Here is a 15,326-nt window from a genome sequence, read left to right as displayed (position 1 = left end):
GAGGATTACAGGCCTGAGTCACCAGCTATTTTTAATGACCAGTATTTTTTTTTTTTTTACTATTTTTAGTGACCAGTACTTTCACATGGCTTTTTAAACTGTAAAATAAGTTGTTAACTAAAAAAAAATAAACCAATAAACTTCTCTATCATTTCTGCTTCCTGCCTCTAGCAGTGTTTCAATTTTTCCACTCATTTCAAGGTCATTCTCTTGTAACACATGCAAAAATTGAGGCCAATGTGTTATCGCCGTTATAAATTCAAAGCAGTAATATAAAGCAAAATTCCGTTTTTGTCTTTAAATTCAGGTTTTACTACAACACTCTGGAGAGAGGTCAGTGGAATCTTAGAAAGAACTGAAAAGCACTTGGCTTTTGGCTCCATTGCCTTGTATTCCAAAAGCCAGTGGACTTCTCTGCTGGCCGCTTGAATGTTATTTTTTAGATGGACTTGACAGCAAAGCTGGAGATCAGAAGGTTCTTTGCAAAGAAGAGAAATAACGATTTCTGTGAAATTTATCAAAGATTTTAACTTCTGAAAATGCTAGGAAAACCATGGGCTCAACCACCCTTTCACTCTTGGCTTGAAGTTAGCCTCGTCTTGGAAATCTCCACTGGAAAGAGAGATCTTGGCAGGAAACAAGGTCTCTGCTGGGTATCCAAGATGGCAGCCAGTGAACAAAAGCAACACAAGGAAGCTGTTCTGTCCTCAGTGCTCTGCAGTCTGACATGAACAGATCCCCCATGTAGGACAACATGGGGTCCAGATGTAGGGCAGAGGGCCTTCAAGACTGGCAGAGCAAGGCTCAAAGATGAGCTCTATCACATCCTGGCCATGCCACTTCTGGCGGCTGCAACTATGTACCAAGAAGTTGACAGCAGTAACTCAATACCCGCTAATAATCTTTGTCCTGACTAGTGTGTACTGAAACTTGGCCTCTTTAAACCTAGATTAACTCAACTGACTGCCATTGGCCAGTATCAGGAGGCAGAGCCCAGAAAATGGAATCTTGCTTTCGTACTTATTTTTATTTTTGGGGGTGGTACTAGGCCTTGCACTTGCTAGGTAGGCACTTTACCACCTGAGCCATGTCCTCAGCACTTTTTGCTTTCTTTTTTTTTTTTGGTTGTGAGTCTTGAACTCTGGGCCTGGGCGCTGTCCCTCAGCTCTTCAGCTCAAGGATAGCACTCTACCACTTGAGCCACAGCGCCACTTCCAGTTTTCTGGTGGTTAATTGGAGCTAAGAGTCTCACAGACTTTCTTGCCCAGGCTGGCTTTGAAGCGTGATCCTCAGATCTCAGCCTCCTGAGTAGCTTGGATTACAGGTGTGAGCCACCAGCACCCAGCTGCTTTCATTATTTTTCAAGTAAGATTTTACATTTGTGCCCAGGCTGCTCTAGACTATGATCCTTCTAGTTATGTTTCCCATGAAGCTAGATGACAGGGATGGTACACCAGACTCAGCTTTATTGAGTCTCTTGGGCTTTCTGCCTGGGCTGGCCTTGAACTCTGATCTTCCTCATCTCAGCCTCCTGGGTAACTGAGGCACGAGCCACCACACTAAGCTTAACCCTGCTTCTTTGAAAGCACAGTTTGAAAGTCTCCTTTTTTTCAAATCAAAATTATCTGACATGGTTTGGATTTTATTCACTGAGATAACTAGGTATTTTTAGAAGGAAAATGAGCTGTGGGCTCAGTGAGGGCAGTGGTTGCCTAGCACGAATAAGACCCTAGGTTTGGTGCTCAGAAATTCATCCAGAGAGAGGAGAAATCTTTCATTTTCCAGACCTAACCTATACTTTCACAATTGGGAATGGACTGCACAATATGGCGGATCCACTGTCTGGATTTCATGTGGTCCTTAACACTGTCTGGAAACCCTGAGCATGTATACACTTATCAGAAGAAAGAGAACAGCCAGAGAGAAATGCTGGGGTAAAGTCATTGGCACCTTAATGTGGCCACCACTAAATTTCAGCAGCCTAAGAGAAAGACACAACATCTCAGCAAACCCAGAGGAAGGCAGCCTAGCGCACAACACCTGGTCTCATGATTTCTATGTTTTGCCATGTGCTCTTGTTGAACTTTTTACTGCACAGCTATTTATCATCTTTGTGTAAAAGAAGCCAACACAAGACAGTAAACAGGAGCCTTGCCTGTGCCTCTGGCCTCACAGTATGTCCCTGAGGTTTGTGGCTGCTCCCCACCCCCGTTTCCAATCATGATGCTCATCTGTCCCCACTCCCACGGCAGAAAGCAGCCCCGACCTTCAGAGCCACCTTCACCTTCCCTTGAAAGCAGGGACCTGATTGGACTTAATATAACACATTAGCTTTGCCCCTGTTTTCACCAGGGTCATCGTCAGGTTTTGTAGATCCAGTTCTACACGGCTGCCTGCCTTTGGAGAGGACTGCCCAGATATACTCCCTCACAGGAGGCAGGGGCAGCACTGTGGCAGGGGTGGGTTTGTCACACTGGTGTTGTCAGCGTGGAGCCACTGCAGGGGTCACTTCCCTGCATAGCCTTGTTCCACTCCTCAGCAGCATCTGCTTGGAGATGACCACTTTCCCCGACCACCTTCCCAAAATTCTAGGAATGACCAGGATGCAAACAGTTACTAGATGCTAACACTGCTGGATGGGGTGCTAAGTGCTCTTCTTGTTTATCCATATAACCAGTACTCTGTGCTAAGTCCTGCTATCATTCCCACATTGCAGATAAGGAACCAGTGTATGAGGAATCAAAGAACTTGTTCTGCATCCATGGAAGGTGTCCTATACTGCGATCCTCCTTTTATACTTGCCACCATCACGGGGGTGCAGGTTCCCACCACCACGACCAGCTCCTTCTCTTGTGATGAGGTCTTGTGAATTTTTTAATTTATTTTTGCCTAGTTAGTCCTAGAACTGCAGTCCTCCTAATCTCAGCCTTTTGGAATGACAGGCAAGGATTCATATAGACTAGCTTGTCACCTCTAAACACTAATATAAACATTCTAAATTTAAGGTAGCAAATATTTGCTCAAAAAATGACGAACTACTTAAATATATTCCCAACTAAACATGCACAGGACTTGGGTGCTAAACATGATCATAAAACTCTAATGAAAGGAACCTAGGAAGATTTAAATCCATGGAAGAACATTCTGGGGTCCCAGATTGGAAGATACAGCACAGCAAGGATGTGAGTTCTCTCTGAATTTACACACACCATTGATATCATTCCCACCCGAATCCCAATAGGGTATCTTGTAGCTATAAACAAAAAAAAGCAAAAAAGCAAAGGATCTAGAAGAGCTAATAGCAATTTATAAAAACTATAAGTCCAGCCAGCTTAAGACATGGCATAGCTACAGAACACACAGCCCCGCATCTTCTCTCCTCACTTTGCCACAGAAGCAATGTCCCTAGAACTTTGCAAGAGCCTCTGCCAGCTTCAGCCAACATCACCAGGCACGGACAATGAACCACGTCACGCAAGTGAAGGTCAAACACCCCCAGTCTGGAAACCCAAGCACTTAAAGTTTGTGGCACCACAAATGGAACCTTCCACACTTGGTCTTAGGTGATGGGTGATTGTCAAGACACAGCACACTGAAAATATCATACAACATTGCCCCGAGGCTACATGTGCAAGCTGAGCCTGAAGCACACATGAATCGAGTCCCATCCTCACGGTATCTCGGAACACACATGCAAATACTCCAACATGTAAAGTGAAGCACTTCCTCCTCCTGCCTTTTGGATATGATATTCCAGCTGGTATACAGGCCCATGAACAAACCCTCTCCCCAGGGTCCTCTCCCCCACGGCTGACCAGCACTGGCCATGGCCCACCTTGAGCATAAGGAGAGGAAGCAGTGCGGAATCCCTCTTCAGCTAAAAGAAAGAAGTCTCTCAAAGCCCACCTGGTTTTATAGGCCAACTCTCTACTGGGATCACGAGGAAGCTGGCAGTTCCCCTTCCTTCCCATTGCCTCCCTGACATAGCTCTGGTGGCTCCGATCCCACCCAAGGCCCAGTTATAACTAGACAGCACTGTTGGGCTCAAGAGGCTTTGCCCTGCAACTCAACAGTTTCTAGAAACAATATTAAAGAGAGACAGAGACAGAGACAGAGGGACAGAGAGTGCTATTTTATGTGGAATAAGCAGGGGATATGCACAGTGCTAGAACATGAACTGCATCTCTCTCACATTTTCCCCTCCCCTCCCCAGCTTCTTTCTCCTCCCTTCTCCCCTCCCTCTTTCTTCCTCCCCCTCTTTCTCCTCACCTCTTTTCTCCTCTCCCTTTCTCCCTCTCACTCCTCTCCTTCTTCCTCTTCTTTTTCTCTCCTGCTTCTTTCCCTTGTCCCCCCTCTCTCTGCTGGCTGCTCTCTTCTTTTTCTCTCCCCCTCTCTTCCTGCTGAAAGGATCAACGGCTCTGCCACATTCTCAGCACAACCAAATACTGGATGGACTCTGTGTCAAACCTCAGCCCATTGATTTATTGGGTTTTCACTTTGACTGGTTACCATGGCTATTGGAGAAGGCAGAAGGGAATGCTACACAAATTCAGAAATATTATCTGTTTTCCATTACCTCCAGTAAAAGTGTCTGCCAGGGAAACAGGAGGAAATGCCACTTTAGGGGCCAATGCGACATAAATTTGGGAATAGGGAAACATTGAGCTTCCCTGGACAGAACTAAAAGGAAGGTATTTACAGCCCCCAAATCTGGAGTGGACACTTGAGGGATTAGGGGAAAAGAACCGAAGAGACGGCTCCCACAGATGCTGGGGGATGGAGGGGCAAAGCTGGCGCTGCGCTGGTTCTGGCCTGGCAGGATCCATCTGTATGCTTGGCCGCTTCTAAAGGTCTCCAGGCCTAAACCTAGGCCTCCTGTGGAAAACCGCTGGCCCAGCTTCAGAAGTACTCGGTGAAGTACACACACAGCTAGCTCCAGGTGCCAACATGCATGGTGAGCCTCCCAGCCCAGAAGCTGGGAGGGGAGAAAGCAGTGAAGACAAGGATTTCACCTTGAGACAAGTGGATTATTTGGGATTTCTACCCCTCATCCACACAATGGGGACAAGAAAGGTCTCTGAGCACCTCACAAGGTAACCGTGCGCAGCCCTGCCCCTTGACCAACAAAAATCCCTGCCTACCCAAATAACAACAAAATACAGGTGCAGTAGGATTCAGACCCACTACCCTGCTCCCACATGGTTCAGGGGCAGTCTTTGCTAGGTGCTCTCTGAAGGCATGAGACAGTGAAGGTCCCAGATCTGAATGTATGGGAGGGACTTAATGGGAAGCCAGGGAAGGAGAGGTCACTATGCAAAGAGCCACGCCAGCTGATGGTGCCTCTGCCACACATAGAGAGTGCTTTGGGTCTCCCATTGCCTGGATGGCCCACCCTGCAGGCTGAGAAGCTTAGAAGGTAGATGACCCCTGGGCCACATACCCATTCCAGGATGGTGACAGCTACCTACTGCTCAGGACTCTGAGATATGGCAAGCCATGGCAGGGCCAGAAGAAAACAGAGAATGTGATCTGAGAGCATACTTCTGTTGCCTGGAGAGACGGAGGGCTGGGGGAAGCTGTATGTAAGCTCTTACACATGAAGGAGGAAGCCCCAGGAAAATGGCGGCAATGGGTGGGTACTCACTGTGCACCAACAACCTCAGTGACTTGATATGAAATAAACGCTTCAGTCCTCACCGCAACCTAAGTAGTGAATGCTACGTCTATCCCATTTTACAGATTAAAAAAAAAAAAAGAAAGAGGAACAGACAGGGTCTGGAATCCTATCATACTGCCGAATCTACACTGCAACTCTAGGCATGGGCCTAGTCTTCAGAGAACAGGGAGCTGTGGTTGGCACCTTTCCATTTCTGTGAAAGTAACTTAAAGGAAAAAGGACTGATTTGGGCTCCTGCCTTCTGAGGTTTCAGTCTATGGTCACTTGGCTCTGTGGCTGGGTCTGTCCTGAGGTGGAGCGACTCGGTGGAGAGGGCACAGAGGAGCAGAGCTGCTGACCTCATGGAAGTCAGGAAACAGAAAAGGACAGGAAGCGAGAGACTGTAGCTCCTAAGGACACAGTTTGGAAGGCCCACTCCTGCCATCTCCTTCTTAGTTCCCATCACTCCCAAAAGCCCAACAGATGATGAGTCCTACAAAGGATAGTCCACGGATGAGAAAAGTGTGACTCTCTCTCCCCTTCCCCCCACACAACTGAAATTTAACGTAAGACAAAGAAGCCATTGCATGCTTGTCCTTGAATTTGAAGATGTTTTTATTATAATCCATCTACTTCATGGCAGGCTCCTTACAGTTCTCCACCAGGTTAGACAGGAGTGTGGAAACTCTCTCTCCAGCCCCTCACAGGAGTCAAACATTTCATTAAGTCAAGAGACTCAGCGCGACACATTCTGAGAGCACACACACCCCTCCCAGGATGCTAGCGGAATGAATGAATGATGATGGTTGAAGCACTGGTTCTGGTTGAACTCTACCTCCAGGGGTCACAGGGCTCTCTTCCAGAGCTCCTGGTGCTGGCCCCATGCCCCTTCTCTGCATACCTTGGCAGGCTGCTGTTGTGTGCAGCCTGGACCACCCCGTAGGAGACATTAGCAGCTGAAACCAGGATGGTTCTTAGGGGAACTCAAGAGAGAGGGAGGAGCCAGCAGAACACCTCACTGAGCAAATGGGACTTCAGCCAAGGAGGGTGTCTGGGGTTTCCATTCTTCCACTCTTCCTCCCCTGCCCTAAACTAACACCCTAACACCCTCCCCCGGCTCCTTATTTATCCCGCCTCTTCTCACCTTCATTTTCTCTCCTCTGCAGCCTCCCCCTTGTCTCCTGAGCTCTAGGCCAGCCTTGTGGAGATACACTGAGAGTAAAAGAAGTACAGAGTGCCAGCCCGGAGGCCCTGGCTTCACCTCTACCTTGAGGAATCCTCACATTGACAGCCAGGCCTCTATCTTGAGCTGTATCTCCTCCAGGGGCTCCTTGAACTTGACCTCTGACTTGAACTCCTATTATTTCAGCCCTGGACCTCAACCCCTCAACCTCCTTTCCTAAGACCAGGTCTGTGTCTAGCAGTGCTTGGTGACCTCCTCCGTTGACTTCTTTGGCACACCTGCTATCAACTCTATTGCCCCCTTGGTGCATGAACCAGCAAGTAACCTATGGCTGATGAGGATAACAATTCTACTGAACCCTTACTGCAACTGGACAAGCAAACTCCCTGTGCTTTTCCTCAGCACAGACCTTGGATTAAGTTTCCAATCCCTAATCCTACCATACTAGCTCTCTGCAGGGAACCCCACCTCCTCTTCTGCAAGACCATAGACCCTCCAGGTAAGGGCCTGAGCCTCAGCATCTCTCCCTTGCCTGGATTGTCTAGGGGACCAAGGAACCCTATTATTCCCGGGGGGGAGGGCCCTCCACCGGTGGCCGCCTCCCTGCCTCCCTGGGTCCCTCACGCACCTGCTCCAGTGTCTCCCCCTACACATACACACACAAACACGCACACACACACACACACACACACACACACGATCTTCTCTTGATGCTACCTGTCTTAATGTCCTCCTCTTGACTTGCTCACCTCCCTTTTTCAAAAAAGCCATGCCTAGAATCCCAGCTAAGATGCACCACTTCGAAGAATATGCAAGCTTCTGGGGCTCTGCCAGTCTCCCCATCCTTGTATTCTTGGGCTCAGAGCCTGGCTCCTGGCAGGGGCTCTGTTCATCTCCCTAACTAGATTAACCTTTTGCAAACTCAGCCAACTAGTCAACCTTCCTTATTCCAACCTCGCAAATCCATCACTCAAACTGCCGCCTCCCTTGCAAAACAGATGGTTTCATCTACCAAACAGCCAGACTGGAAAGCATTTAGCTTTTAAAAATCATCTGCCTTTCTCCCAAGTCCTTACAAGCACTGACTCACCTCAAGGAAAATAATGACCTTTTCAGTCATCAGGTTGGTTTTAATTGCAACTCCTATAGAGAATGTGTTTTCTGTTATTAGAGAAATGAAAGATCCGTTTTTATGGGCCTACTAACATTTCACTGAATTGCAATGCAGTGGGGAATGATGGCTTATATTGGTAAAATATAAATTACCCAGTATAATTAGAACAATTATAGTTTATTACTTTCAAACAGCATGAATTATTTGAAAAGATTATGAAAACGGGAATTGCAGACTTTGTCGCCAGCTTGGATGTGAACTAGTGGCGAGCACAGGGTGGCCTCCGGACCTCACTGCCCCATCACTCCCTTTGCTATCACAGATCCGACACCAGCTCCTGCTGCGCCATGTCAGGGTGGACTTGCCGTTAACAGACCAGATTCTCCCGGGAGACTGGAAGCTCATGGCAGACTCATGTCTGCATGCCTAGTGCTTAGTATAGAGCACACAATACACATTATGATAAATGCCTATAGAGAATGTCAGGAACATAAAGTTTTATGGATGTTCATTTAAAATACCAACTATGTTGAAAATGAACTATACAACTTGTGGGGATGGGAGGAAAAAGTGGGAGAAAGTGAAGAAAGGAGAAACATTGTCCAAAAAGAAATGTATTACCTGTACATCATCGTTATAATAATAATTTTTAAGTAAAAAAAATAAAATTTAACACCAACAATATCCAGGCATGGTGACATACTCCGACAATCACAGTTATACAGGAGGTAGATGGACAAGGATTGCTGTTTGAGGCTGTCCCTGAGCAAAAGCACAAGACCCTAGCTAAAGTACCGAGAGTATGGCACTCTGTAAGTGAAAAGTATTATCCATATTCCTGTATACACTTTTAACACCATCTATTGCCAAGTATTTCTGTATATCAACAACCGACAAGAATCACTGGCAACTCATTTTCTCTCCAGGTCTAAAACCTACCAATCAAATGCAGCACTCTTTGAGAAGAGTGTGTGTTCTTAAGTAGAAAGATGACTTAGACTCTGTTTGTTTGACTTGAATCCCAGATCTACCTGGGACCTGCAGAATTCAAAAAGTAGGAACTAGCATTTGGGGGAGCATGTTTAGATTCTGTTTGGGAGAAGAATCTGGCTAAAAATGAAACTAGAAATCCACTGTTCTAGATGAACCCAAAGTGACAGAGGGGAAAACTCTCGTCTAATTAGCACTTCCTATGTGTTTCGCAATTTTAAAACATAGCAATACAATTGTATCTAACCATTCCCATATCTTTATGAAAGAATAGTATTTAAAGAACAGGCATCTCATTTTGAGGCCAAAAGGCTAGGGTTCAGAGAAGTAAAATCTCTTAACCAGCACAGCCGAGGGGACGGCATGAGTCCTCAGCTCTACGTTCTCTGAGCTATCCATCTCTGAAAGTCTCTGCCCTGCCTCAAGCTCTCTTTCCAAATTTTCTCCCTCCTCCCCCTTATATCTGATGCCTGTTCCAAGCCACAGATAACTGATTGACATTCAGTGTGAATGAATCTTTGCCAATTTGCCCCATTTGTTCATTCATTAAAGAACCATCTATTGAGCTTTTTTTTTTTTTTTGGCCGGTCATGGGACTTGAACTCTGGGCCTGGGCACTGTCCTTGAGCTCTTTAGCTCAAGGCAGACTCTCTAACACTTGAGCCACAGCACCATTTCCGGTTTTCTGGTGGTTAATTGGAGATAAGAGTCTCACAGACTTTCCTGCCCAGGCTGGCTTTGAACTGCAATCCTCAAATCTCAGTCTCCTGAATAGCTAGGATTACAGGCATGAGCCACCAACACCCAGCTATCTAGTGAGCTTTTAACAGATTCCTGGTACTGGACACTTTCCCAGATATACAGACCATCAAGTGTCTCTATCACCAAGGACCTCACCAACCACTGGAGAGAAATACAGAACCCTTCATGGAAACACTAAAATGGTAATGATAACAGGGTGGGGATAAGAGATCAGAATGGAAGAAAAAGGGACAGTCTTCTCTAGTACTAGTATTGAATGATATCTACTGTGGACATGTTTCCCCATCACTCTGGAATAGATTTTCTTGCCTCAAGCATGATCCATGCCCTCTGAGAGAAAGGTGTCTGATACCAAACTATATCCTTGTTCTACTTCCTGTCCCTATGCTGTGGAGACAGCCACAAGGGGGACACTGAAACTCATCAGATTTCTCCTTTCCATTATCCCTGAGAGTAATTTGACTTGAAATACATTTGGACAGGTTTATTTTCAATCTGACTTTTAAAAGTAATTCTATCCTTCACCTTCCTCCTTTGATGCTCTTGTTCTTGCTAGGCCAAGGAAAGATATCATTCTATGGTAATTTCTGGCTTACCCCGAACTCTCCTGTGTTTCTAGCTGAAATGGAATTTGAGCCTAAGACCTACTTTGCTCTTATTTTCTAATCCAATAATAACCCAACTGCTAGATATCTCATAACAGTGGCCAGGCAGGTTGGTATGCAAGCAGAAAGGTCAAAATCCCTGCTCCCATTCGTTATTAATAATCTCAAGCCAGTCTTTCTTTCCAAGTTTCTATTTTCATTGAGCAACCCAACTGCCATGTTTGTTGTCATTCTTTCCTATTAGCACCTGAACAGTGGAAACAACTGTCATAGGAATTAAGCTTCTGAGGGGAACACAGTGTATATCACAGAGTAAAAATCAGCCTAATTCCAGGTGCTGATGGCTCAACCTGCAATCCTAGCTATTCAAAAGGCTGAGACCTGGGGATCCCAGTTCAAACCAACCTGGCAGGAAAGTCCATGAGATTCTTAGCTCCAATCAATCAGCAAAAGGCTGCAAGTAGAGCTGTAGCTCAAGTGGGGAAAAAGCCAAAGGAGAGTTGGAGGCCCTAAGTTCAAGCCCCAGGACTAGTGTGCATGTACGTGTACACACTTACACATGCATGCACACACAATATGCACACATGCACACACACACACAAAAATCAGCACAAGTGAACACCACCAGCCAGCCTAAGTGCCCCTCAAAAGCAAAGCAAATAAAACATCACCTACAAAAGAGCACAAATACATAACTAAAAGTTGTCATTTTGACAAATTATCCCAGCTCTGAAATTTTTATCTCAAGCAAATAACTCAAAGGAATATAAAAGTATGAAAATGTTTCTTACAGTATGATATATGATAGCTGAAAATTGAGACAGAGACTGAGGCGTGGCTGAGTAAATTACAAACCATTAAAAACCATCATCATGAAGCCTGAGTCACAGCATGAAAAACGTTACTGATATATTAAGTTAAAAATAGCATAATTGGATATGCAATATGATTGCAATGTGTAAAAAAAATCTATTTGCATCAACACAGTGGAATCCTGGGTAATGTTTTAAAATGCTTCTGGAGGCTACAGTATTGTCTTTACAGTAAGAAAAAGAAATGTAGAGGAAAACAGGTGATGAGTCACTGCCTGGTAATTGTCACTACGGAAGAAGGTCCCCTTTGCAGGGACAATGACAGGTAGTGAAACGTGAGGACAGATGCTAAGCTCAGCCCTTTAATCACAGTTTGCTCAGAAATAGTGACTTTCACCAAGTTATAGCACTACTTCCTGAGGTTGCTGAGGGGCCCCTGTATTCTTGGCTCCTCAGGGACACAGGAGAGGAGAAGTTGGTGGCTTCTCTTTCGTGGTCCTCATGTGCGGAGGTCTTGCTGGGCCTGGGGAGGCCTACCATGCCCCCACAATGGCACATCACTGTCTGCAGGCTGCTATTACCTGCCCATCCCAAAGCTGGAACCCCTGCTCCCCCCACTCCCACCCCTGCCCCATCTCTACTTCTCTCCCTGGGCTGAGATAGAGAAGGTAGATTTCTCACATTTTGTTTTTTGTGTCATCATAAAAGACATATAACATAAAATTCCTCATTTTAACCAATTCAAGGTGTGCATCCAGCTCTAGAACATTATGTATACTTACATTGATTTATAACCATCACCATGGTCCATCCCAAAGCTCAATCTGTCTTCATAAACTCTGGCTCTGCATCCCCGCTCTTCCAGCCATTGGCCACCACCTTACTTTCTTTTCTGCTCTGTTCTTTTTTCTTTCCTTCCCTCTTTCTTTCCTTCCTTTTCTTGAGCTACTTGAGCTTGAACTCAGAGCCCTGCACTCTTACTTTGCTTTCTTGCTCAAGGCTTGAGCCATGCCTCTAGCCTAGCATTTTGGAGATAAAAATCTCTTGAACTTTTCTGCCTAGGCTGGGTTTGCACTTTGATCCTCCAGGTCTCAGTCTCCTGAGTAGACACTCAGCCTACCACTCTACTTTCTGTCTTAAGAGTCTAACTACTATAGGCGCCCATGCACATTCTCTTGCATTTAGCATAATGTCCTTAAGGTTCATCCATGTGTAGCATGCATCAGAATTTTCTCCTCTTTTAGCTGAATAATCAAAATTCCACCCTAGACATAAACTATGAAATGGGGGACTTGGGAGGTTGCAGCTACCTCTCTTGGGATCAGATCATACTTGGTACTGACCTGCCCTTATCTCAGGTCTGAGACGTGGCCTTCCATCTCATTCCCATGCCTCCCACTACATGGCTCCTCCTTCTGCCCTCCAGTACTACTGTTCCAGTGGTCCTTCATCTAGGAACCACCCAAACTTCTAGTTCTTTCCCAGAGTCTGACAGTTTAGACCCTCTCCTTGAAGACTATCCACTCCCTTCCCGTCCACTCACTTCCCACCTCAGACTGCGTCCAGCCCATCTGTTAGGATACCATTATGTCACTACCATCCAAGATGGCAGCCAACTGCCTACTACAGTTTTTCTTTTTTCAGTTGTGGGCCTGAACTCTGGGCCTGGGCATTGTTCCTCAGCTCTTCAGCTCAAGGCTAGCACTCTACCACTTGAGCCACAGTGTTACTTCTGGCTTCTTCTGCTTATGTGGTGCTGAGGATCAAACCCAGGGCCTCATGCATGCGAGGCAAGCACTCTACCACTGAGCCACCTTCCCAGCCCCACAAGCTTGGGTGGAGCCTGTTCTCTGTTCTTGCACAGGGAGGAGCAGTGTCCATTCCAGTTTACTTCCCTCACATCACCCCCTAACCAGATCCTCTAGTAAGCTACCTCATGGCTGTCCAAACCTTTGAAGAGGAGCCAGAAGACATGGAACCCCGCACATGTGGTCCAGGCCCACTTACAGCCAGAGCGAGCTCCTTCCTTGTGTGATGACTCCTGTAAACCTGGTCAGGCGCCGAGCGTCCACTTCAATCCACTGATGGAGGTCGTTCCTGCCCGCACACCATGCCCCGTCATAAAAGTCGTTCTCGTTAATGCCTGCCTGGAAAGAAGAGAAGGGTGTTCTTCAGAAAGATCCTGAACTGGAGACAGTTAAGGTATCTTTCCCTGTGATTAAGAAGAAGGAATAAGAGAAAGGAGAACAAAATGGGGAAGAGGATAAAAACTCCTTTTTCTAAGTCACAGAGAGCAGTGACTTACTATTGACAAGTTAGGAAGAAAAAAAAAAACCTCCCTGTGACAGGTCCTCCTCTTGCCCAATGTGAAAGATGAAATTAATGAGCTCCCCTATTACTCATCCATCCAACACACAAGAGCCATTGCCCACATCCCATCCCACACATGCCAGGTGCCGGGGAATCAAAGGTGAGCTCTTCCCTTCTGGGGCCTACTATCCAGGCAACAGCGAGACACGCGGACAAGTGATGCTGAGCAGCATGGAACAGGCGCTGTTCTAGAAATCAGAGCTAACGGCTGAGGGAGCATTTAAGGATGGATAAAACAACGCAGTGAGACCACAGAAAAGCCCCCAAACACTGAGGTATCTGAGCTGGCCCCTGAAGTATGTTTACTTAGTGAACACTTGTCCATGAGTGTTTAATTCATTTGATGTTACCATGACTACCTAAAAGTCTTCAGATCGGGCTTTGCAAAGTAGGGAAAATGTCTGCTCAGAAATTATCTCTACCTTATCATCATTTGAAGAGATCATTCATTGACCTAAAAAAAATTAAGCTAAATAATAAGAGGACATCTGGGCCATGTGGAAGACTGTACATCACTCAAACCTTTCTGCAGGAATCCTAGTTTTTCCTGGCTAATCTACAAGGATCTAAGCAGATGAAGAAAAAGTCTGAACCACAGGAGTGGGGGCATAGGACGAGGGGCCACAGGAGTGGGGGCATAGGAGGAGGGGCCACAGGAGTGGGGGACAGTCACCATCCTCGCTGTCTCTGAGCACTTTTCATTCAAAAATGTTTTATGAACATATATGGCTGTATAGCTAACGACATCTGGGTTCCATTAGATTTTTTGTTTTCTTTTTAACTTTTTTAAAATTATCTTTAAGTAGGTGTAACAAGGAGCTGCCATTTAACAAAGCCGTTTATTAGTACACTGCCTCTTCAGTAGCTAGGATTACAGGCCCAGTACTAGTGCCCAAGTACTTTTTGTCTTGTGAGTTTAACTACTATGGGTGCCTGTGTATTCTCTCTTGCATTTAGCATAATACCCTTAAAGTCCATCCATGTGTAGCATGCATCAGAATTTCTCTCCTCTTTAAGTTGAATAATCAAAATTCCACCCTAGACGTTCCACATTCTCACCCATCCCTTCCCTATGCACCCCTTCCCTCACTCATCTTAATTTTGTAGGCTATACATTGGATTCTTGACTATATTCTCCTCCTCTCCTCCACTTCATTTATCTCCCCTCCCCCTTAACCCCACCCCACACCCTTTCAAGTACCCACTTCCTGGTGATAATTTTGTTGAACTTTGCCTTTGCCTTTCTTAGGAATTACAGCATTTAAGTTCTCTTTTAAATCTACTGTATTCCAGTTAGTACATGTGCATGTGCTTAATACCACCCACCACATCCACTTACAAGGTTATGAGCAAAATCTGGCTTCCACATGCACGGGAAACATGCATCCTCCTTTGTCTCTCTGGCCCTGACTTATTTCATTTAACATATTTTTTCAAGTTTTTCCATTTCTTTGCTAATGGTACAATACCATTCTTTTACTGGATGAGTAAAAATCATTGTGCATATACATATGCCACATTTTCTTGATCCATTCCTCCACTGAGGGGCATCTGGGCTGACTCTATACCTTGGCTGTAACAGATGCTGATAAGGATGCAGCCAAAGTAGAACCCTAATACACTGTTGGTAGGTATGTTAACTTGTTCGACCACTCTGGAAAGCAATGTGAAGGTTCCTCCAAAAACAAAAAAATGGCCAGGTGCTGGTGGCTCACGCCTGTAATCCTAGCTACTCAGGAGGCTGAGATCTGAGGATCACAGTTCAAAGCCAGCCCAGGCAGGAAAGTCTGTGAGACTTTTATCTACAATAAAACCACTAGATAACTGGAAGTGG

At 45.7% G+C, this 15,326-nt stretch overlaps 1 protein-coding gene across 1 annotated transcript in view; it reads right to left on the bottom strand.

Annotated features, from left to right (window-relative positions):
* Positions 1 to 15,326, bottom strand: part of Cpxm2 (carboxypeptidase X (M14 family), member 2) — a 99,085-nt gene that overhangs the window by 56,358 nt on the left and 27,401 nt on the right. The window contains exon 4 of the mRNA XM_013021892.1: positions 13,130 to 13,269. Within this exon, the coding sequence (XP_012877346.1) occupies positions 13,130 to 13,269 (140 nt within the window). The remainder of the gene's footprint in view (positions 1 to 13,129; positions 13,270 to 15,326) is intronic.

The sequence above is a fragment of the Dipodomys ordii genome, unplaced genomic scaffold, assembly GCF_000151885.1.
Source record: "Dipodomys ordii isolate 6190 unplaced genomic scaffold, Dord_2.0 Scaffold58, whole genome shotgun sequence".
In the NCBI taxonomy this organism is placed as follows: Eukaryota; Metazoa; Chordata; class Mammalia; order Rodentia; family Heteromyidae; genus Dipodomys; species Dipodomys ordii.
The sequence above is the reverse complement of the archived record's forward strand: the minus strand, read 5'-3'. Positions and strand labels throughout refer to the sequence as shown.